The sequence below is a fragment of the Podarcis gaigeae genome, assembly GCF_964106915.1.
Source record: "Podarcis gaigeae genome assembly, chromosome: 5".
Lineage (NCBI taxonomy): Eukaryota > Metazoa > Chordata > Lepidosauria > Squamata > Lacertidae > Podarcis > Podarcis gaigeae.
In genome coordinates, this window is record NC_139681.1 from 86,230,477 (window position 1) to 86,254,654 (window position 24,178).

The following is a 24,178-nucleotide window of genomic DNA, read 5'->3' on the forward strand; positions in this document are numbered from 1 at the left end:
CGCCTGCATTGGCTGCCATATATGGGTACAATTGGGTGAAAGGACTGGGTACTAATGTAATGATGTCATATCTCAGGCGTTTAAAAAACAAGTGGTTTATTATGGCATTTCCTGTTCCCCCCCAAAATACAAAAATATTCCAACAGCCTCTTTCTGCAGCACTATATTACTAGGGAGACGTTGGTGTGGGGTGAATGGGTAGAGAGAGACGCAATTCAATGGTACTCAAGGATGTTCACTTAACACATGGTTAGGGCTTTAAATGAGTCTTAAATGAACTGACCAAGGCAACTGTAATGTTTTCCACTGTAATGTGTTATGTGTTATGTGTTAAATCCTGCTTCAATCTATGGAGGTCAGGCAGGATTTATGAGCAGGTTCTGGCCTTTCTCCAAGGCCTATGCTTAAACTGAATTGCAAAAGTCTATAAATTTTGGGTGGTGATCACCTCCCAACTTTTCATCTACCACTACATTTTGGAAGTAGGAGGCTGACCTTAATCCATAACACTGTTTCCTCAACAGGAAGTAACCCTGCACTAAACTTAAGGATTGCCTGTCACTTTTTTTTACTGCATTTCTCTAAGCAGTATTTAAAGATAATGTTAAAAAGGTTTAAAGGCGCCTCAATGACCACTTGTGTTTTTCAACTTCCTGGACGTAGGGCAGTCAAACTCCTCTGTAGTCAGGCTACTTTTCTCACAATGTCTATATCATTAGTACCTAATGCTCCATTAAACTTTATGACAACTGAAAACCTACAATATTTCTCCCTTAATTTGTCTGTGCACACACCATATATTTAAAGTGCATTTAAAGGGCATGACTTCCTCCAAGGAATTCTGGGAACTATAGGTTGTTGAGGGTCCAGGGAACTGTAGGGGTGAACAACAGTTCCCAGGATTTTTGGGGCGAAGTCATCTGCCCTAAATTACCAAGATGGTAAACCTGTGATTTATAGGTGGCAAACACACACCTATATTTCACACACAAATTCACACACAAATGAGCAAGAAAATCCTTTGATCGAACGATCTGGACCTCCTAAGAAAGAAAGAAAGAAGATCTGACCAATGTTTAAGTCACAATATTTGTTTCTGTAATTATACATAGTGCTCACTCTTTCCTTTGTGCTAGATGTCTGAGTTTAAACAATATTGCTGTATTTCACAATGGGAGTTTTACCAGACCTATCAGATTATGATCATCCCCTTTTAGTCAGTAGATGGCTCTCTTTATCCTAAAAACTTTAGGTACCCCTGTGGCCAGAGGCATTCTTTACCCTGAGGGATTCTTTACAACTTTCTTGCCATGCCTCCCCCCAATACCCCATGAGCTACATTTTTTTTGGCCTTACTTGTAGGCCTCTTAATCCATGCAAATCATTCAGACAGAAGTTACTGGAGTTTGGAAACTTCAGGCTAAGTGAAACTACTAACCCCTTTGGGTTTGTAAACATAACACTTTTCAGTTCCTATTTTTAAAAATATATAATTCTAAAGGCTAACAAAAACATCCAGGAGATGAAATATATGTCTACTGCATGGGCAACATTTGATGATTCCTGCCTTGCTAACCCTTATCAAAATATTATACAGGGAGATGTTTGGGTTTATCGTGTCCTCCCTAAAAGAGGGCACATGTTGCGGTGAGACCTGGAGACTGACCTCCTGTGTTGTGGGTTGGTTGGTTAGTCACAACACCCGATTGGTAGGTCCCTCGATGTTGGGTTCAATCTGGCCAATGGGGCGCAGTCTAAACAAATCGAGGGACCTATCTATACCCATGCACGTGAACCAGAGCTTCCTCTTTCGGCTTGTGCATTCAGAACAAGCTAACAGCATGTCCTCTGTGTAGCTGAGAGACTTACCTTCGACGGATCGTCCTGGTGATTTCCCTCCATTATTCTTCCCCTTTTCGTTAATGCTTTCTTTATTGTTCCCCTTTTGAGTTGTCCTCTCCCCCCCCCCTTCTCCTTCCCTTCTTTCTAGCAGGGCTTTGCCCCACAGGGGCTCCTGCCCCTGAGCGCTCCCGATTGCAGAGCTTGCCGCTGCCCATTGATCTCTGCCCACTCGGCTCCCCTTGCAGCGGCTGGCGTCCCTGTAATTTGGCTGCGGCTGCAGCTTTGGTTTTTTTTACCTAACACAACTTTGGGCAATTTGTGATTGTCACTCTCTGGGCGCTTTCGTTCAGTGCTTTGAGTAGTTTAGCTGCATTGAGAGTTCCCTCTCCGTTTCAATACTGATTTCTGTGTGTTCCTTTTGAGTAAAGGCTGGTTGGGTATTGTCTAAGGGCAGTCAAGCGATCCAGCATAAGTTGAGGGTTTGGACCTGAATGCAGTTACTGAGACAGACTTCTAATCACCCTCCTAGAGGGGACAGCAGGACTGGGATTCCTTTTAATAGGCATCTCGATCCCTTCCTTACCTTGTCGGGGGGGGGGGGGTTAGTAAATAAACGTTCACACAATACCAACGGGACCCAGGCCGACTAAGATGGCGCTCCCGCCAAAACAAAATGACGCTCGCACCAAAACTAGGCGGGGATGAACCTCTCCTTGCAAAACCTTTATTCCGCAAGTACAAATCTGCTGCACAAATGGGATGGCAGTGCTGGATACAAACAGGAGGACTAAGACTTTGAAGCCCTACTTATTATCTGAACATTTGAAGAGCGTATCAGAAAGAAGAAGAGAGGAAGAGAGGGTATGTCTTACATTCAAAGGACACTGTGGGAGAAATAGGGAAGCCTGCACTCTGGGGAAAAACAACCATAATGATAAACAGTTCCAAATTATTCAAAAATGTAGATGCCATCAGAACATCAAGAGACGATCTATTGCTATTTGACTACAAACATGACAGACCAAAGCTGTCCAAGAGGCACAATTTTAGCTTGTATAATCTGTTTGCATAAAACAAACATTTTGTGCAAAATCTGCAGGGCCCAAGCATGGACAGCTCAGCCTGTTTTAATCACCAATTTTACAAGATACTTTTATAAGGTATTTATTTTTCAGTAAATACCAATTGGTTATGAACTGACTGCTTGTTAATGTTTAAGGGATGTAAAAATTGTATGGATATAGCTGTGCAGTAGCTGATGGTGAACCCCAGCTGCCACCAAGCTGGATTTTAAACATTCCTGTGTATTGCATGTGATTAATAGCTTCTGCTTTACTCATGCTTTCCTATCTATAATAGATATATTCCTGAGTGCACAGAGGGAAAAATTAACTACAGACACCAATTTGCCAAACGTTCAGCTGCAAAATTATAATGCGACAGACAAATTATTGTTATAGACTCAAATAAAGGGAAAAAATTCAATCCTTCATAGGACAGTAGGTATATATATCTGTTACAAAACCAGGCTGATCCTAGCCCATTGTGTTAGTAAAAAAAACACTGGGTCACAAAGCTCACTAATGGTGCGCGCGCGCACACACACACACACACACACATATATATAGAACTGTAGTTTATTAATGGTGCTGGGAATTGTAGCTCTGTGAGGCATAAACTACAGCCCCAGGATTATTTGTGTGTGTGTGTGTGTGTGTGTGTGTGTGTGCATATGCTTTAAATGGACTGTGCTCATGCAGCCATCATCATAGTGGCTGTTAAGATTTTAAAGAAGAGGAAATGATGAAAGCTACCTTGGGCTTCTTGGAATAAGGATGGGAATAGAGAGTCTGCATACTGCAAAGACCCTGGGGAGCACTGTGGATGTGTGCATGGATAAAGGCTGCATCTCCCCACCCAAACAAGTACAGATTCCCTGAGCAACGAGGTACTACAAAGAGTGAAACTAGGCTTTATTTCATGTGGGATAATGACCTAGTTTGGCATCCCCCATGTCTATTGGTGTACACATACATACAAACTGGGAGCATCAATAGTGCCCTTCTGGAGGTTTCACCCAGGGTAGAAACCCCTGGCTAGCCGCCTGCCCCCCCCCCCCCCAGTAGCTACGACTCTGTCTTAATAGACCCTTAGTCACAGTTCCATCATTTGATTTCCTTCTGATTTCACCCAACCACCCCACCCTGTCCACCATGTATCTGCAATTCGGGATGACAGCTGTTGCATCTGATGATCAGAACTTATGCCACAATAAATGTGTTAAGAGTTGTATCAGATGAAGTCTTCTCATTCGCACAAGGACTTCTACTTGTGCAATGGCACTTCCCATCCATCTTCCCACCCTGTGAACCCCATCCCCAAATCTTTTATGGGCAATGTCCCAAGCCTCTGGAGCAGGTTTTGGGGTACAGGTGGTAATAGCAGGGGGAGGTGAAATTCCACTGCGCAAGCAGAAATCCTTGCACTAACAGGATTACTTCACTGGATACAACCCTTGGTCTTTAAGATGCCATAAAACACTGTCGTTTTTACTACAAAAGAGACTAAGGCTTTCCCCCTGGAAATCAAGGAGTGCAGGGCTTGATTAAATCATGTATTGACAGCTGATAGTAAAAAAAGGGAAAGAGCCCAGATTCAAGGGAGAAAATGCTTGCAAAGCCTTACGAGATCCTTGAACGAAAGCCACCCCTAATAGCATAGAACCCACTGGCTGAGGCTTACTAAGAACTGATTCACAAGAAAACAACTACGGCGAGAAGAAAGGAATAAAAATTGTTCCACAGCACACTTAATGAAACGAAATCACTGTTTCGTGTTGATTATAGGCTGACTACGAGTTATAAAACAATCCACTGCTTTTAAGCAAATGAAAGTCATTTGAAAGCAGGTGCAGAGATGCAAAGACAAGAACTGAGTGGAGCGTTTTTCACCTTGGCGTTCCCTCTGTTCCCACCCCCCACCCCCCCGTTTGCAGCAGCAGGTGAGACTCCAAATCCTCCGCTACTTATCAGTGGATTTCACTGGCTTAACTTCTTCATCTTCAGCTCCCAAGGGGTTTTGCGGCCAACATATCATTTTTTCTCCATATTTAACAAGAGATCTCCATCTACAGTGCTTTAGAGTCAGACACCTTCACATGCTATAGGCAGGCTGGTCTAAACCCACTTAAGACCACTTCTCCTTGGACTCTGGAACAAACAGAGTTTAAACACTGCTTTCCTCTGTGAATGTAAGCCTTGCTAAAAACCTGAAGGCTGACAGATGGCAGGATCCTTAGCATGCTCTGCTTTCACTGATGTAGAAGGGGAGGCTTACCACCCAACACTTAATCACATGGTTCCCATTGTTCTTCCATCCCAGAGCTCTCTCAGAGCCAAAATAGACATGACACTGAGCATATGATTGGCCATGAGTGCTTTGCTTTTGTCTACTAAAATAGCAGTTGGAGTGGGGTGGGATGCTCATCCAGACTGGGATCAAGGTGGGGAGGGGGAGGAGGAAAAGGAGGTCTCTTTGGTCTTACTAAAGCTTTTTGTTTAGTTCTTTCTGAGGAGTATTTGTATATTTTAATATATGCACAAGGATTCCAAATGTTTTTGAAGATAATGTGATGACCTTTTCCTTTTCTGCTGATGTTCTAATGCTATTAGTTTTGCCTTTATTATATTGTATAAATTGTTTCAATAGCATTACACTATCTAAATCTTCATTGCTGTTATCTGTAGTGTCCTTGAAGATGGAATCTGATGTGAAACTTGTTGGATTAATACAGTCTTTGTTGTTCTGTACCCTTAGGATTTCATCTTCCCCAGTCTTTTTTCTTCTGAAAAGTACTGGCCTAGCTCAGGGACAGGGAACCTTTGACCTTTCCAGATGCTGCTGCCCTCCAACACCCATCAGCACCAGCCAACAGGCCAATGGGCAAGGATGATGGGATTTGTAGTATTTGTAGACTACAAATCCCATAATCCCTGACCTGTTGGCTGGTGCTGATGGGCTATAGATTTCCCACCCCTAACACATAGAATTCGGCCCATACCTTTGATGAGCAAATGATTACAATTTGTAAAACCTGTCACCCCCACCGAAATTGTCCAATTTCTGCACACACAATTTACCATCCATTTTTAATAAGGACCAAATCACACCTCATTTCTTGCAGAGGTGGGTTTTGTCTTGTTTTTGCAGTGGCTCCTTCCAGCATGCAAATCAAGCTCATATGTGGAGAGCGGTAGGTGGGCACACTCACCATTTCTTTGATTTCAACCTGGGGGCTGGGTTCCGAGGAATGAGGAATAAAGCTCTCATGGGATGCATGTCACAAAGGGCTGGAAAAAAACCCCAAAATAGAAGGCATCAGGTAAAGTACAAAACATAATACAGTACATAGAACATTCTACCAAAGATATTCAGTGCTTTATTGAAATCCTTTTGGTGTTCTCTCTACAACCACATGAGGCACAGGAAGCTGAACCTGTTGAGTTTGTCAATGGGCTTTAACGCCTGCTCTGCTCTCCCAGTGAGAACACAGTGCTATGCGTGACTCCTGCTAAGAGCTGCAGGCTTAACCTTACAGCACAGTTTCTCTTTCAGCCATGTTCCAGAATGAATTTTATTTTCTCCCACAGAACCCGTTGTACTTTGCTGAGAACTTGCAACCGGACAACCCCACCCCTCTGTTTTCTCTTTCCCCTCCAGGCATTCCATTTCTTGGAACCAAGCTTAAGTGTGAAGGCATCTCGGGCTTTTATTTCTTGTGATATTATACCGTATTTTTCGCTCTATAAGACGCACCAGACCACAAGTTTTTGGAGGTGGAAAGCAAGAAAAAAATAAAATCTGAATCTCAGAAGCCAGAACAACAAGAGGGATCGCTGCGCAGTGAAAGCAGCAATCCCTCTTGCTGTTCTGGCTTCTGGGATAGCTGCGCAGCCTGCATTCACTCCATAAGATGCACACACATTTCCCCTTACTTTTTAGGAGGGAAAAAGTGAGTCTTATAGAGCAAAAAATACGGTATGTATGTATGTATATATGTGTGTGTGTGTGTGTGTGTGTGTGTGTGTGTGTGTATACCTGCCTTTCTCCCAAAGGAGCTCAGGATGGCAAACAGTTCTGTGATTAAATAAAATAAAACATTTAATATAGGTTAAAAAGGTAAAGGTACTCCTGCCCGTACAGGCCAGTCTTGACAGACACTGGGGTTGTGCGCCCATCTCACTTAAGAGGCCAGGGGCCAGCGCTGTCCGGAGACACTTCCGGGTCACGTGGCCAGCGTGACATCGCTGCTCTGGCGAGCCAGAGCCGCACACGGAAACGCCGTTTACCTTCCCGCTGGTAAGCGGTCCCTATTTATCTACTTGCACCCGGAGGTACTTTCGAACTGCTAGGTTGGCAGGCGCTGGGACCGAGCAGCGGGAGCGCACCCCGCCGCAGGGATTCGAACCGTCGACCTTTCGATCGGCAAGTCCTAGGCGCTGAGGCTTTAACCCACAGCGCCACCTGCGTCCCGATTTAATATAGGTTAGAAACATCTAAAAACAAAAAAACATTTTAAACAAATTTAAAGCCATATTAAATAAATAAATAAAGCGAATACTTTGAAAAATACTTAGAATCATCGAGTTGGAAGGGACCCTGAAGGGTCCTATGAATCCTATCCTATGAATTCCATATCTATCTCATTTCAACGCTCTACTTGGTGATCGCCTATATACAATTTATCACCGCAGGACTGGACATGCTGATAGCGCATAATGAACCTTAACAAGCAGCAATCCAAGTTATGATAAAGTGTGAAATTGGGTTGTACTCACGAGGAGCTCCTTCTGCCATCTCGATGGCTGTTATCCCCAAAGACCACAAATCGCTCTGAAAGAAACAATCACAAAAACACCCTTTAAGAAATGCACATTAGCTGAACCTGTAGCAAATTGGAAATTTTCTGATGGAGCTACTGCTAGGCCAGAACAAGTTCTTGGCTAACTTAATGCTCAAAGTTTGATCTGCATTGTCTAAATTTAGTACCTGATCTCCTAAGCTTAGAAGATTTAGGCCTTTCAGACACCAATTTTTATGTTCTTCCCACTGTTAGAGCTGCAGAGTTATGGGGAGGGCCCCACAGACTGGGAAGGGGGGGGTCACAATTGCTATGAAGTTATGTAATCCAATGTGATCCTCTTTCAATAACAAAGGAATAACTCTTTGAAATGTAAAAACCCAAACAGGCTGTCAGTTAATCTTCCTGCAAAGGCAAGAGGCAATTACGAGCAGGAAAGGGTTCAAAAGAGAGCAGCCAAAATTATTTACGGATTGGAGCACCTGCCCCGTGAGAAAGGCTAATGAATCTGGGGTTCTATTTTATTTCAAAAAAGTATATTCCGCTTTTTAAAAATAATAATCCCAAAGCAGGGCATGTGAAACACACACATACACACGTTCAGATGCATATTTTACTTCAGATATACAGAAAGGCAGAGAAAATTGATGTCGAGGAATCTGTAAGCAATTATTGAAGAACTGGCCACTAAACAGATGTTGCCCCAGTCCAGACATAATGTTCTTGGTCTAATAAAGCCTGTTTTTATTATACTGAGAATGAGTGTTTGGGGCTACACCCCAACTCCTCTGCTCCTTCCTCCCCTCTCTCTTGCACCATAATTTAATATTTCCAGGGCTTCTTAAACCACACCATCCCATTAATCCCAAGCAGGAAACTATGCTTTAAATCTTGAACAATAAACCGGGATACGAATCCTCCTGGCTTCATAATAGTTTCACCGTCTGGATGTAAATGGAACGTTTGGTTTAAGAAAGCCCAGAACTGTTGAATTATAAGCACACAAGAGAAGGAAAGAGGAAATGTGTGGGACGCATTCTAACAAATCATGGCAGAAAGGTTTCCAATGTGGCACCCGCCAGAAGCGCCTATGGTGCTCACAAAATATCTCAGTATATGTCTCCTCAAAAATCCACAATGCACTAAAGACTGTTTGTGCTTCCTGCTCGGTTCCTGACTGGTTTGGCTTATCCTACATTGAACATGCCCCTCAGACATGCCCATATTTCAATGGATGCCAGGAATAGACACCCAACCTCCTTTATGTTCTGAACAGAGGAGAGATGATGAGAGCTTCTCTCTGTGAGTAATGTGGTGAATGATATTAAGTGGCTTTTTTCCTACTGATTTTTTTTTGGGGGGGTGGGTGACTGCCTACACCTTTTTTGTGGTTCTGTGTCTTTTTCTGCTCTTCCGGACATGGCAGCCATTTTGTGTTACACCGTGGCCCTCAGAGCGGCCATTTTGTAACGGACAAACCGCGTCACTCCCTCAAAATTCCGTATGTGTCCGCTGGCCCCCTGAAATATACTCGGAGTCAAGAGTGGATTTCATGCTCTTTATTCAGCTCATAGTGGTGAGGAGGAATGGAAGTTTCCCCAGAATGTCTGCTTTATATACATTATTTACACAATGGGCCCCACATGATTGGTTAATTCCGGGATTCTCCTGTAGGCCAATCAGGTTGCGGATTCACTTCCACCTGGAGCTGAATTGGGTGGCTCCTGTGGACCAATCAGACTGCTGCATTTTGGATCTTAACTCAGTACATAGGTAAAGGTAAAGGTACCCCTGCCCGTACGGGCCAGTCTTGACAGACTCTGGGGTTGTGCGCCCATCTCACTCAAGAGGCCGGGGGCCAGCGCTGTCCGGAGACACTTCCGGGTCACGTGGCCAGTGTGACATCGCTGCTCTGGCGAGCCAGAGCTGCACACGGAAACGCCGTTTACCTTCCCGCTAGAAAGCGGTCCCTATTTATCTACTTGCACCCGGAGGTGCTTTCGAACTGCTAGGTTGGCAGGCGCTGGGACCGAGCAGCGGGAGCGCACCCCGCCGCAGGGATTCGAACCGCCGACCTTTCGATCCGCAAGCCCTAGGCGCTGAGGCTTTAACCCACAGCGCCACCTGCGTTCCCAACTCAGTACATAACACCCCCCAAAAAGTTGCAGATCCCTGGATTATTTCTTCTGAACTGGTTAACATAATCTCTAAGAAAATGAGAATTAAAAACTAATGCTAAATGTATCAAGACTATAAGCAACTGAAAAAGTCTCCCTTTCGGTGTAGTTCTTTTCTCTTTATTCCTTTTCTGGCTAATCTATCATAGGAACATAGGAAGCCCCTTTATGGTGCCAGACCATTGGGCCATTAGCTCTGTGTTGTTGACATTGATTGGCAGCGGCTCACCAGGATTTTGCAGGGGTCTTTCCCAGCCCTACCTAGAGATGCCAGGGATTGACAGCGAACGCTCTCTGTTGTAACTGGCTTTTCTAACTGCTCTTAACAGACTTAAACTGCATTGGTACGCTCCTGTCAATCGCAAGCAGTTCACTGCCAATGCTGGGGCAATACACATCCACCCCAAGTCATTTTTCAATGAGAAATTAAACGACTGACGTTTTTAAGATAACTGCAGTCAAGGATGGTGTGGTGCAAAAAATGAAATATCAAGAACTGGAATTTCTTAGTATTTAAAGAATTGCCATAAGCTACACAGTTTGCTAGACTACAAAATAAGAGGGCAGAACTCTTATTTAGATAAATAAGCCTGAAGCGTAGGCATTTAAAAGAATGGAAGATAGTCCAACATTTCTAGATAATCAGCTAAAGAAAAGTCTCAGCTGAAAGTGTAAAAATATTTTTTTTAAGTACTTCCAACTGTTGTCAGATATACCTAGTAGGCTATGTCCTACAGAATCTACTTTTCACTAGATTTTGACAAAATTCCACCAGGTGCCAATAACAAATCGTGAAATGGGATTTGTTGTTGTTTAGTCGTTTAGTCATGTCCGACTCTTCGTGACCCCATGGACCAGAGCACGCCAGGCACTCCTGTCTTCCACTGCCTCCTGCAGTTTGGTCAAACTCATGCTGGTAGCTTCGAGAACACTGTCCAACCACCTCATCCTCTGTCGTCCCCTTCTTCTTGTGCCCTCCATCTTTCCCAACATCAGGGTCTTTCCACCTCTTCTCATGAGGTGGCCAAAGTATTGGAGCCTCAGCTTCACGATCTGTCCTTCCAGTGAACACTCAGGGCTGATCTCCTTCAGAATGGATAGGTTTGATCTTCTTGCAGTCCATGGGACTCTCAAGAGTCTCCTCCAGCACCATAATTCAAAAGCATAAATTCTTCAGCGGTTAGCCTTTTTTCTGGTCCAGCTCTCACTTCCATACATCACTACTGGGAAAACCATAGCTTTTACTATATGGACCTTTGTTGGCAAAGTGATGTCTGTACTTTTTAAGATGATGTCTAGGTTTTTGACTACAGGTTTGGTAGTCACCCTAAAAGCAGGGAAAGGCTGGAACTCAGTGGTAGAGCATCTGCTTTGCATGGAGAAGGTCCCCGGTTCAATCCATAGCATCGCCAGGTAAGACAGGGAATATCCTCTGTCTGAAACTGTGGAGAACTCTGCTGCCAGTCAGTGTTGACAATACCACGCTAGATGGCCCAACAGTCTGACACTTCCCTATGTTCCTAAATCACATACTGTAATGCGGATCAATAATCACGTCCCGCATTTGACAAAACAACACAAGAACAATTAGGTTTCCACTTGGCTTTTAATAGTTAGGATTACATGGTAATTAAGGTTTAAATAAAACGAGGCAGAAGTTTTCTCTTAAAAAGGGGCTAACACATCTGCATTATCTTTTTTCCCTGCCAAGAAGAAATGAACTGCTATCTTCTTTTGCTTCTGAATAAATTTAGAAGCTTTCTGAAAAGATAAGTAAGTAATGGCAGACAGAAGAGAAAAACAAAACTATTACAAAGCGGCTTTTGTATATCTCTTCCATCACATGGAGTGTTTTTGCGTGGTATTAACTGCATTATTCAGCAGATTATGAAGCTAGCTCTGTTTGGCTAAAGAAACCAGAGGCATTTCTGTCCAGTATGTGTAGACTTTGGAATTTCCTCTCTGTAGCCAGTCATCAGCGGTTTTGTGTTTATTATCTTAAGCCAAAGTATGACAGGATCCAATCTGTATGCCTTTTTTGATGACAATTTACTTTGTTTGAAAAAGAAGGATGGCAGTTGCATTAATATGAAGCAGTTGCATTAATCATATTGGAATATTATCACAATAAGTTATAGCTCAAGTGTATCCTATGACAACAAATTATGAAAACTACCTAAAATTAAACATCTAAGGACCAAACTGACCTCATCCTGTGTTAACAAATTCTAACATGCATCAAGTGCCATATTTCCACCAAGAAAGAAATGGTAGGTTTCTCAAATCCAGCCACAAACTTAATAGAGTTTTGGCTGGCATCAAGTGATGGAGTCACAAGAAGACCCACAATTGATACCACAATTCCCATACTATGGCTTATTTTGCCAATATGAAAATCATAATTATGGGAATCATTTGCACCTTCCGATGACATGCCTATGGAGCCGGGTGGACACTGCCTCAACTATTATTCCCCAAACTGGCAAAGCTGAAACAGTCCTATAGTTGTTACGCTCTTCTGGATCCAAGGAAATGCTGTTTCAAGCAAGGGTCAGAACACTACGTCTTTCAACCAGGTAGGCATCAGCACTGCCTGCTTTGATGCACTGGTGCATTTACGGCAGCTTGTTAATCAAATTAGCTGGGCTAGATATGTTAATATAAGGCAAAAGGGACAGGAGTTTAATGTCAACCCTGCTCCAGCCAAGATGAGCTCTAAAATGAGCTTCTCCAAACTGTGCTTGATCATATTCAGCCTGAGTTTCTCTCTATCTGCATGCAAGTCATTTTTCTTGCAGCTTATCTCATGGGAAACTTGTTCAACTGCTTGGCGAGGGGGGCACCTAGAGGGAGGGATGGGTGAATCTATCAGTTTCAGGGTGTCTCCGTTTCTCATTTTTCCAATCCGCAGTTCAGTTCTGCACATTACCATGTCAGCTTGCAACTTTTTTAGAAAATAAAAGTCCTCCTAAATATCCATTAGTATTCTTGTGCATGTCTTTCATTAACATACACATCTTTATGCAATTTTGCATAAAAGACTCATTTTTTTGCAAAGTGATTTCCCTTAATGTAATGCCTTTTATTGTATGTTATTTTTCACTTATATATGCATTTTTATGCACACTTTAACCAAGTACATGCATTTTTGTGCATGTTAATTGGCTGGAAAACTACACTGCAAAATTCAGAGAAGTGTAAATGTAAAAGGACGGCTGTGCTGCAGTCAAAGTATTGTTTCAGGAAGTGCAAATTATGTGGGTTCGCCTTTAAATGTGAACTGAAACAAATTTCTACTGTCCTTACCTGGGAGCAACAGTGTCAAGAAATTGGGACAGGGCTCTTCATCCCACTGGTTAAGTGGCAAAGTGACCAGAAAACATGTAAACAGAGTCAACTCTACTGATTCTAGGATGGGATGTTAAAACTCTTAGTGATGCTTCCAGTGCCCTCCTTCTCAAACACTGGCAAAGCAGGCAAAAGTACACTGCTGTGCTTGAGAAAAGAGGAAATTATTAAACTCACGCTTCTTCTTTTGCTCTCTTCCTCTATTTCAGCAGTATTGTTGCTTTCCATGAGCCTAAAATTCACACTGTCCATTTGCTATCTATATATAACCTTTCTCCCTTGCTTCTCCCTATCACTGAAGCTCTGCCTTTTGGTACCCATCTGGCTCCTTCTGTTGGTCTGTTTTAAATGTCTGATAAAAAACCTGAGCTCAGTCTGGTATTCTGAAACAGAACTCCTGGCTGGTGATTTTCCTCCATTCCTCTTCCCTTGTTTATCTAGCTACTTACATAGATCGTAAGCCTAAAGGCAAGGTCTGCATCTCCTGCCCCTCCCCTTCTTCTTCTTTAAACACTGTGCTCACACCTTATTCTGGAAGTAATAATTATTTTTAAAAGTACCTGGGAAAAGGTGTCTAGCCCTGCACTGCTGGCTCGGGTCCAGAAGGATCTGGCACGAAGCCTGAAATCCAGAATTTTAATGACAATGACAAATCCCTAATGAATATCAAGTTCACTTTCCAGTGACTGACTGCCTTATGGACTGCTCATCTCTCCAGATTTTTTTCAGAATAGAAAATTTAACAAGGAATCAATCTGGCGCTGGCAAAGCAGTCTGCCTTCACTGGCAAGCTTTTGACAGGCTTCACTCACTCAGAAAACTGCCTCTGCTGTCTGTCTGTAAGTGAACAAGTTTATGAGAGGGTGATTTCAACCAGAGATTTTAGAAGCCAGCTGCTTAGGAAAAGTGGGTGGCCTTTGGCCCTTTTCAAAACAGCAGAACCATGGAAATCAGCATTCAATGCACCTGCATATTTTCAATGCATTTTAGCTGCTGATTAAATTGCTCTGCATCCTAACATTACCTTTCCTCCAAACAGCTTGGGGGGCATGCATGGTTGCCCCTCCTTTTTTATTCTCACAACAAGCCTGTAAAGTAGATGGTGACATTTCAGATCTGCTTTCCTCCCCCCACCCCCCACCAAAATAAAAGCAGCTAGGCTTCATTCCTGAGCCAAGAGCCTAAGGGCTGTGCGTGCACGAACATTAGTTTTAGGGTTTCATGTCTGCCGTTTGAAACCTACTTTGAGAATCATTTGATCAAAAAGAGGATGTAAATCTTCAAATTAAATACATACAATATTGTTTAAATGCATGGATTATGTCACACGTAGTTTGGCCCTGAAATGTTGCACTTCTCTGAACTGACCATTAATTTAACTTGCACACTGTGTTTTCATTTGGAACGTTTTCTCAGGATTGGCTGAGTGAGATTCAAACCAGGATTCCTTGGCTTGTGCAGTGATGCCCTTTGTGGTGAGCCATGGATGCAGGAGCAAGAATGGGCAGCATGGTCCTTTTGAGTCCAAGCATGCTGCATCCCACCCAGGTAGGTCATCTGTTAGACCTAGACTTTTTATAAATGCTTCTGGGTTAAGGCTGGGGCTTTGCTTGGATCAACAACCAGATTCTAGCCTCGCTTACACAGCTCTGTCATCTTGCTCCAGGTACCTGCCTGTCACCTAAGTCTGCTCTCTTGCCTATCTTCTCTACTTTCCAGTCTACTTTTCTTCCTTAACAGCTTTCCTGCCTTCATCCTGGTTTTAACTTCCCTTCAGATAGTCTTCCCTATAATCGCTTTTATGCTGGTCGACCTGTGGAACTTCCTCAGAGCATCATTCAACTCCAGTCTCAATCCTGCAGGACTGGCACTTCCTCTTCCCCTGCGCAAAACTACTAAGATCCAGCATTCGCAACCAAGGATATATTAGGCAACATCGTTTTTTAAGATACCTTGAAGTCGTAAGTGGCATCAGGGTTTTCGTCACAGGCTATAACCTCGGGGGCCATCCAGTATGGAGTTCCGATGAATGTATTTCTTCTGCCAACTGTTCTGTCAAGCTGAGCACTGACTCCGAAATCCACTGGGAATCAAAGCAACGACAACAGGAGAGCTTTAATGAGGCATAAACATGGCTTGATTTATGCGAGGCAATGAAAGGACATACAAGTCATGTTAAATGACAAGAGGATGGTGCCCCCCGCCATGAACTAGGCAAAGTTCATGGGGAGCGCCATTCATTTTGAAGATCAGAGCATTCCCTTCCTTTAAAAAGGACTGGAACCCAAGGAAAGTTCAACCCACAGAATGTTCTCCCTTGTATTCGGTGGGTTTTGGACTCAAGTCATTGCGGGCCACTTGCCTGAGAGTTGATCTTCAAGCTGAGATTTCTGAGAACAAGGTGCTACCTTTGTTGTGGGCTCATAAGGGCTCCACATCTATCTTCAGAAGAGCTCCTATCTAGAGCTAAGGCTTTTGAGTCCTTCTTGACCCAACACAATCAGGAAAAATGTCCACTCAGACACTGCTTAGTCCCCAGTGCTGCTCTGTTCCAGTGTTCCTAGACCAGCAGCCTACAGGCACTAATCAACTTTTAGCCAAATATCTAAACGGTGTCACTTTACTTTTAAGTGATTTTCATGGTGAGCTCTTTCAGCTGTACAGCACAAGTGAGTTGGACTAGACCGGCAAAAGGAATGCTGCTAGCCTCTCTCAATTATTTCCCACTCCTGCTTCTCCCTGGCCACATCCCCTCAAGGACCAGCTGAAACCGAGGTCTCGAGCTCGTTAAACAAGCGGATCTTTGTAGCCAGAGTTGTTTACATGCTGATCCCCTGCCCAAGTCCACATAGTTCCTCGGGGACTTGAAAAGAAGGACGGTTGATTTGCATGGAAATGATTTGCAGGGCTGGAGAGTAGGAAAGTGTTTCTAAGAGAGGCAGGGACAGCTGCGAGGGATTAATAGCCATCTTGAGTGGGGTAAAAAAAAAAGAAAAAGAAAAAGCTAAACCTTGACCGCTGATATCCCTTGCCAGAATCTCTTCATTTTACAAATTCTTAGCAGAAGCTGCCAATTATTTTTTTCCAGGGTTTACTCTGTGACCGTTAAGAAACTTAAAATAAGGGAAGTCACAGTTTTTAGCTCTCATCGCCTGCTTATGGTTCCACATGGTTCTGCATTCCAAAACGCAATCATGGCATGCAGACTCCTGGACCTTCTTTTCAAATTCCTTACAGGCCAGTGCTTAGCTCTACTTCTTAGAGGAGCTCTTGACTTTGGTATTAACAAGCGAGTCCTTCTAAGGTGAGGACCAGCTAAGACTTTTCAGAAAAGCCTGATTCCACGCTTCCCTGCAATTTCCCACTGGTTGGGAGGGATGGGAATTCTTACCTAGTTTAACTTCTGCGTTTTCTGTCAGCAAAACGTTTTGTCCTTTAATATCTCGATGGATTACTTTATGTTGGTGGAGATGGCTTAAACCCTAGAGGAGTCAAAAAAAGAGAAAGTCATCATTACATTTCAACTTTCTTTTAACCATCCATCGATAGCTGGGGTCAAATGCAAGCCTACATTACAAGGGGGTGGGTAAATATCACATTAGGGGATGGAGTCGAAGTGGTTAAGGGGGGATATGATAGCCATGTTCAAATATATAAAAGGATGTCACATAGAGGAGGGAGAAAGGTTGTTTTCTGCTGCTCCAGAGAAGCGGACACGGAGCAATGGATCCAAACTACAAGAAAGAAGATTCCACCTAAACATTAGGAAGAACTTCCTGACAGTAAGAGCTGTTTGACAGTGGAATTTGCTGCCAAGGAGTGTGGTGGAGTCTCCTTCTTTGGAGGTCTTTAAGCAGAGGCTTGACAACCATATGTCAGGAGTGCTCTGATGGTGTTTTCTGCTTGGCAGAGGGTTGGACTTGATGGCCCTTGTGGTCTCTTCCAACTCTATGATTCTATGATTCTATGGTCCCCCAAAATGCCATTTAGTTATTTGTTACTTTTCATGTCTACAGGTGCTTTGCCAATAACCTTACACTCTCTCTCTCTCTCTCTCTCTCTCTCTCTCTCTCTCTCTCTCCCTCTCTCTCTCTCTCTCTTTACAGAGATTTTTAAGCTTCCTTGAATTGGCTGGGAGCAGCTTCAGTCAGCTATCAGTCAGACCACCCTATTTTCCCAGAGTGCATCAGCTGGAATAATGTTGCATCATGACATACCATTGGTTCCAGACAGTGCTTTTTTCCTTAAAAAATATTCAGGGGTACTCTCATTTTCCTACTCATATTGAAATACTGCCCCTCAATGAGGCCAAACTTAGATTCACGAAATGTTTAGGAGTATGCGTACCCCTGTGCCCCTCCCCCCAAAAGTACTGGTTCCAGATACAGTGGTACCTGGGGTTAAGTACTTAATTCGTTCCAGAGGTCCGTTCTTAACCTGAAACTGTTCTTAACCTGAAGCACCACTTTAGCTAATGGGGCCTCCTGCTGCCACCATGCAACCGGAGCATGATTTCTGTTCTTATCCTGAAGCAAAGTTCTTAACCTGAAGCACTATTTCTGGATTAGCGGAGCCTGTAACCTGAAGCGTATGTAACCCGAGGTACCACTGTACACTGCTTGCAGGGGAGGCAAAATGGGGTGGGAGATGGGTAACTGTTTCTAGCCACACACCAAATCATTTTAAACTTCCATTGTTTCTATGGGGGGAAATGCAATCAAATTTTAGCTATTTTTCAAGGAAGCCACTCATGATCCTAACAACAAACACTTGCTTCTTCTTGCTAGTTTCAGTATCAATAAACTGCAATTCCAGATTCTATGATGTATCGATGAAATAAACGCTCAGGGAAGCGAGGAGAAATCTGCCACAGCCACACAAATTACTACGTAGCTTGAACGCGACCCTAATCTAATCATAGCTCATATTAAAAGCTTGTCTTGAGAGCTATAAGTAAAATAGCTTGCCTTTGTACCTTTTTATTAGGTCATTAATTCTTCTCATTTTTCGTAGGCTCCATTTTTATTTCACACATCCACGTTGGAGGGTTTAAAAAATAATATCCACCTAAATTGCAATTCTAGTAAAGTATGGTTTGCTTTCATGGCTATATACATATCTACTTTAGATTTCACATTAGCATTCATATGTTCAAAATGAAAAAATATTTCCACTGTCTACTTGCAGCATTTATGAGTTGTTTTATTCGTATTTCACCAGGGCTGCATTTTTGAAAAATAGGGATGCAGAAATCTGGCTGTGCTGTTACCTAAGAGGTTTCCCTGTAATTTATTCTCTGGATTCTAGGGTTAAATTTCTGCTCTTTAACAGCATGTGAGCTTACGAGGACACCTTATAAAAAAAATCAGAACACTGGTCTGTCTAAGCCAGGGGTCAGCAAACTTTTCCAGCAGGGGGCCGGTCTACTGTCCCTCAGACCTTGTGGGGGGCCGGACTATATTTTGAAAAAAAAATAAAATGAATGAATTCCTATGCCCCACAAATAACCCAGAGATGCGTCTTAAATAAAAGCACACATTCTACTCATGTAAAAACACGCTGATTCCCGGACTGCCCGAAGGCCGGATTTAGAAGGCAATTGGGCTGCATCCAGCCCCCAGGCCTTAGGTTGCCTAACCATGGACTAGAGAACCTTTGTGGTCCCTTTTAACTCTATGATTCTGTGATTCTCCAAGTCTACTTCTGCCTGTTCTGACTGACAGCAGCTTTGCAAGGTTTCAGTCCGAGACCTTTGCTATTCCCACTTGGGACCTCATATAGCCACCCAAACATGCCCCTTGAACACGCAACAAATGGCAATTTGGGTTTTCTGCAAAATGTAGTTTGCTCCGATTCAGCAGTAAAGAGTGGGTTTTCATGGGGAAAGATCTGGAGCAAAAAAAGAGAGAGTGTGTGTGCTTGGACACAGGGCTTTAAAACACTGGCTGTGCCTGGAAAGTGAGTAGGAAAAGGTGGATAAGCCCTAAGCTTTTCAGTCTTGGCTCCTTATGAAGTACATATATGGTATGAGCTGATTCAAGGTATAGGTATGTTGCATGGGTTGTTCGCTGTTTTGCAAACCATTTCTTTTTAATGTTTTGTTTTGAAGAGGCCCATAAAGGCTCTGCATTTTCTTCAGGGACAATTACAAATAAAGCAAGGTAAGAAGACCCAAAAGTCTCCTTATTAGTATATAGGATTTAACTGCACTGCCTCTTAACTCTGAAGAATGCTGGTTGGGAATATTTACTGTATTCCTAGATTGCATGCCGCTATTTTTACAAGCCTTCTGCTGATTTGGAGTGAGGAGGGGATGAAAACTTTTTTCTACACAAATGTTCTCAAATTAAATTCTCTTAGGATCCAAGCCTCATTGGGGGATTTCTCCTCCCCCCCCAGCAGTCCCCACACCCCAGTGGACATTGTTCACAAGCTCTCTGCAACCTCTGAGAGAGGCTTTTTGGGGTACAGGTAGTGACAAGGAGAAGATGCGAGAAGAAAACTCTGTCAGCTTCCTTGAGCTTTCTTAGATCTTAAGATCCAAGTCATTGTGCTTAAATTGAGGCCAGTTCAGATACAGAACTGATAAATATACAAAGGAGAGGTAGAGTATACACTCTCGCAAACACAAAGTGCCCTGGGTGGGAAGATAAGGCACAAAGCTGTGAAAATAATGAATTTAATCAACGATATTGATTAAGCAAGCCAGTCTCTTAAAGAGAATTCAGGGTCCCTAAACTGCTGGAAGCTGGCAATAAACACAGCATTTACTGTTTTGTGGTGTCAAAGGGAGAAAGGTGTGAAATTCGTTGTAAGGTGCCAAGGGTAATTCTTTTGGAGGAAAACAGTTAATTGTTTGTTATTTTATTTATTTATTTATATTACATATTTATATTATATTATATTATATTATATTATATTATATTATATTATATTATATTATATTATATTATATTATTTACATCATAACTACAACAATATTACCCACAAGGGAATATAGCAGCGGTCATTACATGTTGCACCAAAGAGCTGTGCCTTTCGGTTTGATATCCAGGAGGCAGCAGAGGCGAGGTTTACCATGCCACTCATTCCTTTGTAACCTTCTGTTTAGATTACTGCAATGCACACGTCTATAAAGATGGCCGAGAGGCATTTAATTCTCCCATATACCGGTATTTCTCCCCATTTCCTCAGATCCAAGAAAGATGTCATACACCATCATTCAAATCAGATGAGATTTGCTAGGGTGAGGGACAGGGCCTTCTTCGTGAAGGCCCAACCCGCACTGTGGGCATTTTTGCCAAGGGATGCTCCTCACATCATCTCCCTAAAAGTATTTGGCCAGACATCATTTAAACTCTTTTGGCAAGAGGCGTTCACCACTGCTCTTCTATTTTGATTATTTTATTTGACTGTCTGTTTTAATGCTGAATCATGTAAATGACATGAATGTAACACCTGGTTTGAGCATCATGCCCTGTGCTGTTTTAGGTCAGAGTTTGTGCTGCCGCTGTTTAGCTATTTGGGTTTTATATCCATTGTTGTAGCGGAGCATTATGCCATGCCTTAGTTGCCATGCATCGTTTTGGATACTTATGGGCCAAGCGGAGGTTCATAAATATTATAGATTTAAAGAATAATAAATAATAGACAAAATCACTTGTGATTTTCCCTCAGGAAAACCCATCTCTATGGTCCATTCAAGATGGAGTCTCCTGAAGCACTATCACAAACAAACAGGAAGGAGAGATATCCATCTCTCACCCAACCTCTCTCTCTGTGGCACTCCTGGTTTATGAACAGACTGTAATTTATATCCTCAGAGTCCTGCACGGTCAGAAACCTGATCATGTCCTGCTGATTTCTGTTATCTAAATCCGTGTAAGACAAGAGTGACTGGTTTCTGTTATCTGAGAGCAGCTTTATTCCTTTTGCCCGGGGATCGGCATCCACAAGGTGGGAAACCCTTCACACTGACTGCATAATCTTCTGACGGCCTTCACAACTTGAAACCCACCAAAGCAAATGCAGCTTCCAGGTTTTGTTACAGGCTTTCTGACATGCCTGGTGGGTCACACTGTGCAAGCCTGGTCTAGCTGAGCCCCCTGCATAGCCTGGGACCCCCATGGGTTGAAATAACACAGTACATTCTATTAAATGTGGGCTCTTTGCCAACAGAATCCCAGGCCCTAAGGTAAAAGTAACACATGCACTGGGTTTGGAACACATGCAAGCTAAGATTCAATGGCTTGGCCTCAACTACCCAATTATAATAATAATTTATTATTTATACCCTGCCCATCTGGCTGGGTATCCCCAGCAACTCCAGGCGGCTCCCAACAGAATAATAACAATAATAAAGTGATAAAACATCAAAAATGTAAAACTTCACTAAACAGGGTGTCTTCTAAAAGTCAGATAGTTGTTTATTTCCTTGGCATCTGATGGAAGGGCATTCCACATGGCGGGCACCACTACCGATAAGGCCCTCTGCCTGGTTCCCTGTAACCTCACTTCTCTCAAGGAGGGAACCGCCAGAAGGCCCTTGGAGCTAGACCTCAGTGGCCGGGCTGAACGATAGGAGTGGAGACGCTCCTTCAGGTATACTGGGCTGAGGCCATTTAGAGCTTTGAATGTCAGCACCAACATGTTGAATTGTGCTTGGAAACGTACTGGGAGCCAATGTAGGTCTTTCAGTACCAGTTACCAGTCTAGCTGCCGTGTTTTGGATTAGTTGTAGTTTCCAGGTCACCTTCCTGGTATGGTGAGAATGTCAAGAAGCACCCTTTGGGTTTATATGCTCCTGTCTCTCCTTCATCCCCTTTTCGATGAGCATTCCACATTCCCTCTGAGTTCCGGAGATAGCTATGGCATAGAATAACCTTGCATCACATTTTCACTTAACTGTAATTAGCCAACAAACCCACTTCTGATCATGGCTTTAAATTGTTCCTTGGTGCTAATTACCGTTTAGCGAATATGTTGGTGCAGATGCAAACCTAACTGTAGGCACAATCAGAACAGAAAAAGGAATGAGGGATGTTATTGTGAGACATGAGGTATACGGGGAAGAAAGTCCACATGCAGGTTCCCAGACTTTAGGTTCAGAGACAGAGTATAGTTATGTCATAAGTCATAAGATCAGGTAATTTCCCTGTGCATCACACTGAGGCTTTGCAAACTGTGGGAGCTGCTGATTCAAAACAGAACTCACTTTACACATTATTATGGTGACACACGTCCCCAGATGCCTGCATTATCAGCCAACTGAAAAGATGGAGTTAGCTCATCTTTCGACATCCAAAAGATGAGGCACTGGTGGAATGGTTCAGCAGTCAGAACATGACTCACTGCTTGCGGACTATTTTAGGAAACTGACTTTCCAAGCTTGTAAATTTAAACCCTAGCCTGGGTAACTGTGGCTTCCTGAGACAGAAATGAGAAAAGTCAATACAATAGCTGATTAGCCGCAACGTCACTTGCCTTTCCTATCAAGTTGCTAAAGGACTGCAGCTGGGGGTGTTTACTGTAAATGAGCAAGTGCTTTGTCACCACCAGATACCAAGTGCTATTTGGGGAGTGTTTGGATCCCATTTTCATTTTCAGGGTGAACATTGCGCTGCTTCCTCTCTTTCGTACTACTGACTTAACCCTCTATGGAGCTAAAAGCATATTAGAAGCATCCACATTTGGATCACTCATGCACTCAAGTGAAGCATTTTGCTAGCTTGAGACTGCTAAGCATCTGTGACTGTGTTTTCATTATTGCTGATCTCACATGATGTTTGTCCCTGCAGAGTTGGGGCATTACCTGATTGATCCAACTGCAATGTGAAAACACTATGTAGATTAGGTGGATAAGGACTAAGTAACCTTTGGGCGGCAGCTGCTGTCCTCAAGGGTAAAGGAGTCACATATCCCAAGCTATAGAAGAAATTATTACAGTGAAGAGTTTCAACTTGCTATTTTAATAGCACAACCCTCCCCAAGCTGGTGTTTATCTGCTTAATGTGAATTGTGCCTTGGTTTGATTTGACTTTAAACAGGTTTGCTCCTTGGAGAAGGCTCCACCGCAAGACCTAGCCTGAGGACCACTTCAACTCATAGGCTATGTTCACACATAATGCTAATGGACCTAGGGATGTGGTGATGAAGGCAAATCACCCCAAACATCACCACACATGACCAAGTGCAACTGTGATTGACTGGGGATGTATAATGCAGTATTTTTATTTAACAGATTTCCCACAGTAAGAGGAAATCTGAATTAAATGTAATTTTGATGACTCCATTGTCACGCAGATGGTATGAAAAACCCACATATATGAACAGCACAACTTCCACAATAGCCATTTGAAATGCCCTAAAGATGCATTTTCTCTCCCCCCCATTTTTTCTAAAAAGAAATTGAATATAATTTAGACACACCTTTATTCCTATTAATATTAAAGAGAGAATTTTTTTCCTATGAAAGAAAGAACAGGCTTAAAAGTTGAGGGAGAAAGAAAGACAACTGACCCTCACTCATTCATTATACATCATATCTAAGTGACTATGAATCATTTATACCTACAGGCACCTACAAAGCTCTCTTATGACTATCCACAAAACCTCAGGAGCCATCTTCCAGATTATGTCTCTTTTGTAAGCAATAAAAACCAGAGCAGGGACTTGGCACAGGCAGAATGTTGGTTCCATGCAAACTATGGTTTGCAAATCAGGAACTAGCTTTGGGATTCTGCACTCTCCCTGTTCCTCATTCTCTTTTCCAGGGCAGGTTTCCACTCCTTCCCACTGCTTGCTGGAACCATGGTTTAGTGTTACATCCTCACAGAAACTGACCTCGCTTAACACTAGCCAAGACTGCTGTCTTAAACAAAATATGAAATTATCAGTACAGAGGTGACGCTAAACCACGGTTAAGTCTGTGAGTGAAAAGGGAAGAGCAGTA

General features: G+C 43.0%; 1 protein-coding gene across 10 annotated transcripts in view; it reads right to left on the reverse strand.

Moving 5' to 3' along the window:
- The window catches only part of TNIK (TRAF2 and NCK interacting kinase), a 291,911-nt gene that overhangs the window by 95,281 nt on the left and 172,452 nt on the right, over positions 1–24,178 (reverse strand). For 9 of the 10 annotated variants that reach the window (XR_014564274.1, XM_083739146.1, XM_083739148.1 and 6 more), the window contains 4 exons: positions 16,619–16,709; positions 15,180–15,310; positions 7,680–7,734; positions 6,113–6,191 (listed from right to left, as the gene is read on the reverse strand). Coding sequence is in view for 9 of the 10 variants with exons in the window: in XM_083739146.1 (XP_083595272.1) it covers positions 6,113–6,191; positions 7,680–7,734; positions 15,180–15,310; positions 16,619–16,709 (356 nt within the window). In the remaining variant the exon portion in view is untranslated. Of the gene's footprint in view, positions 1–6,112; positions 6,192–7,679; positions 7,735–9,082; positions 9,198–15,179; positions 15,311–16,618; positions 16,710–24,178 lie in introns of those variants that run through there. The other variant, XM_083739142.1, reaches the window with a different exon arrangement.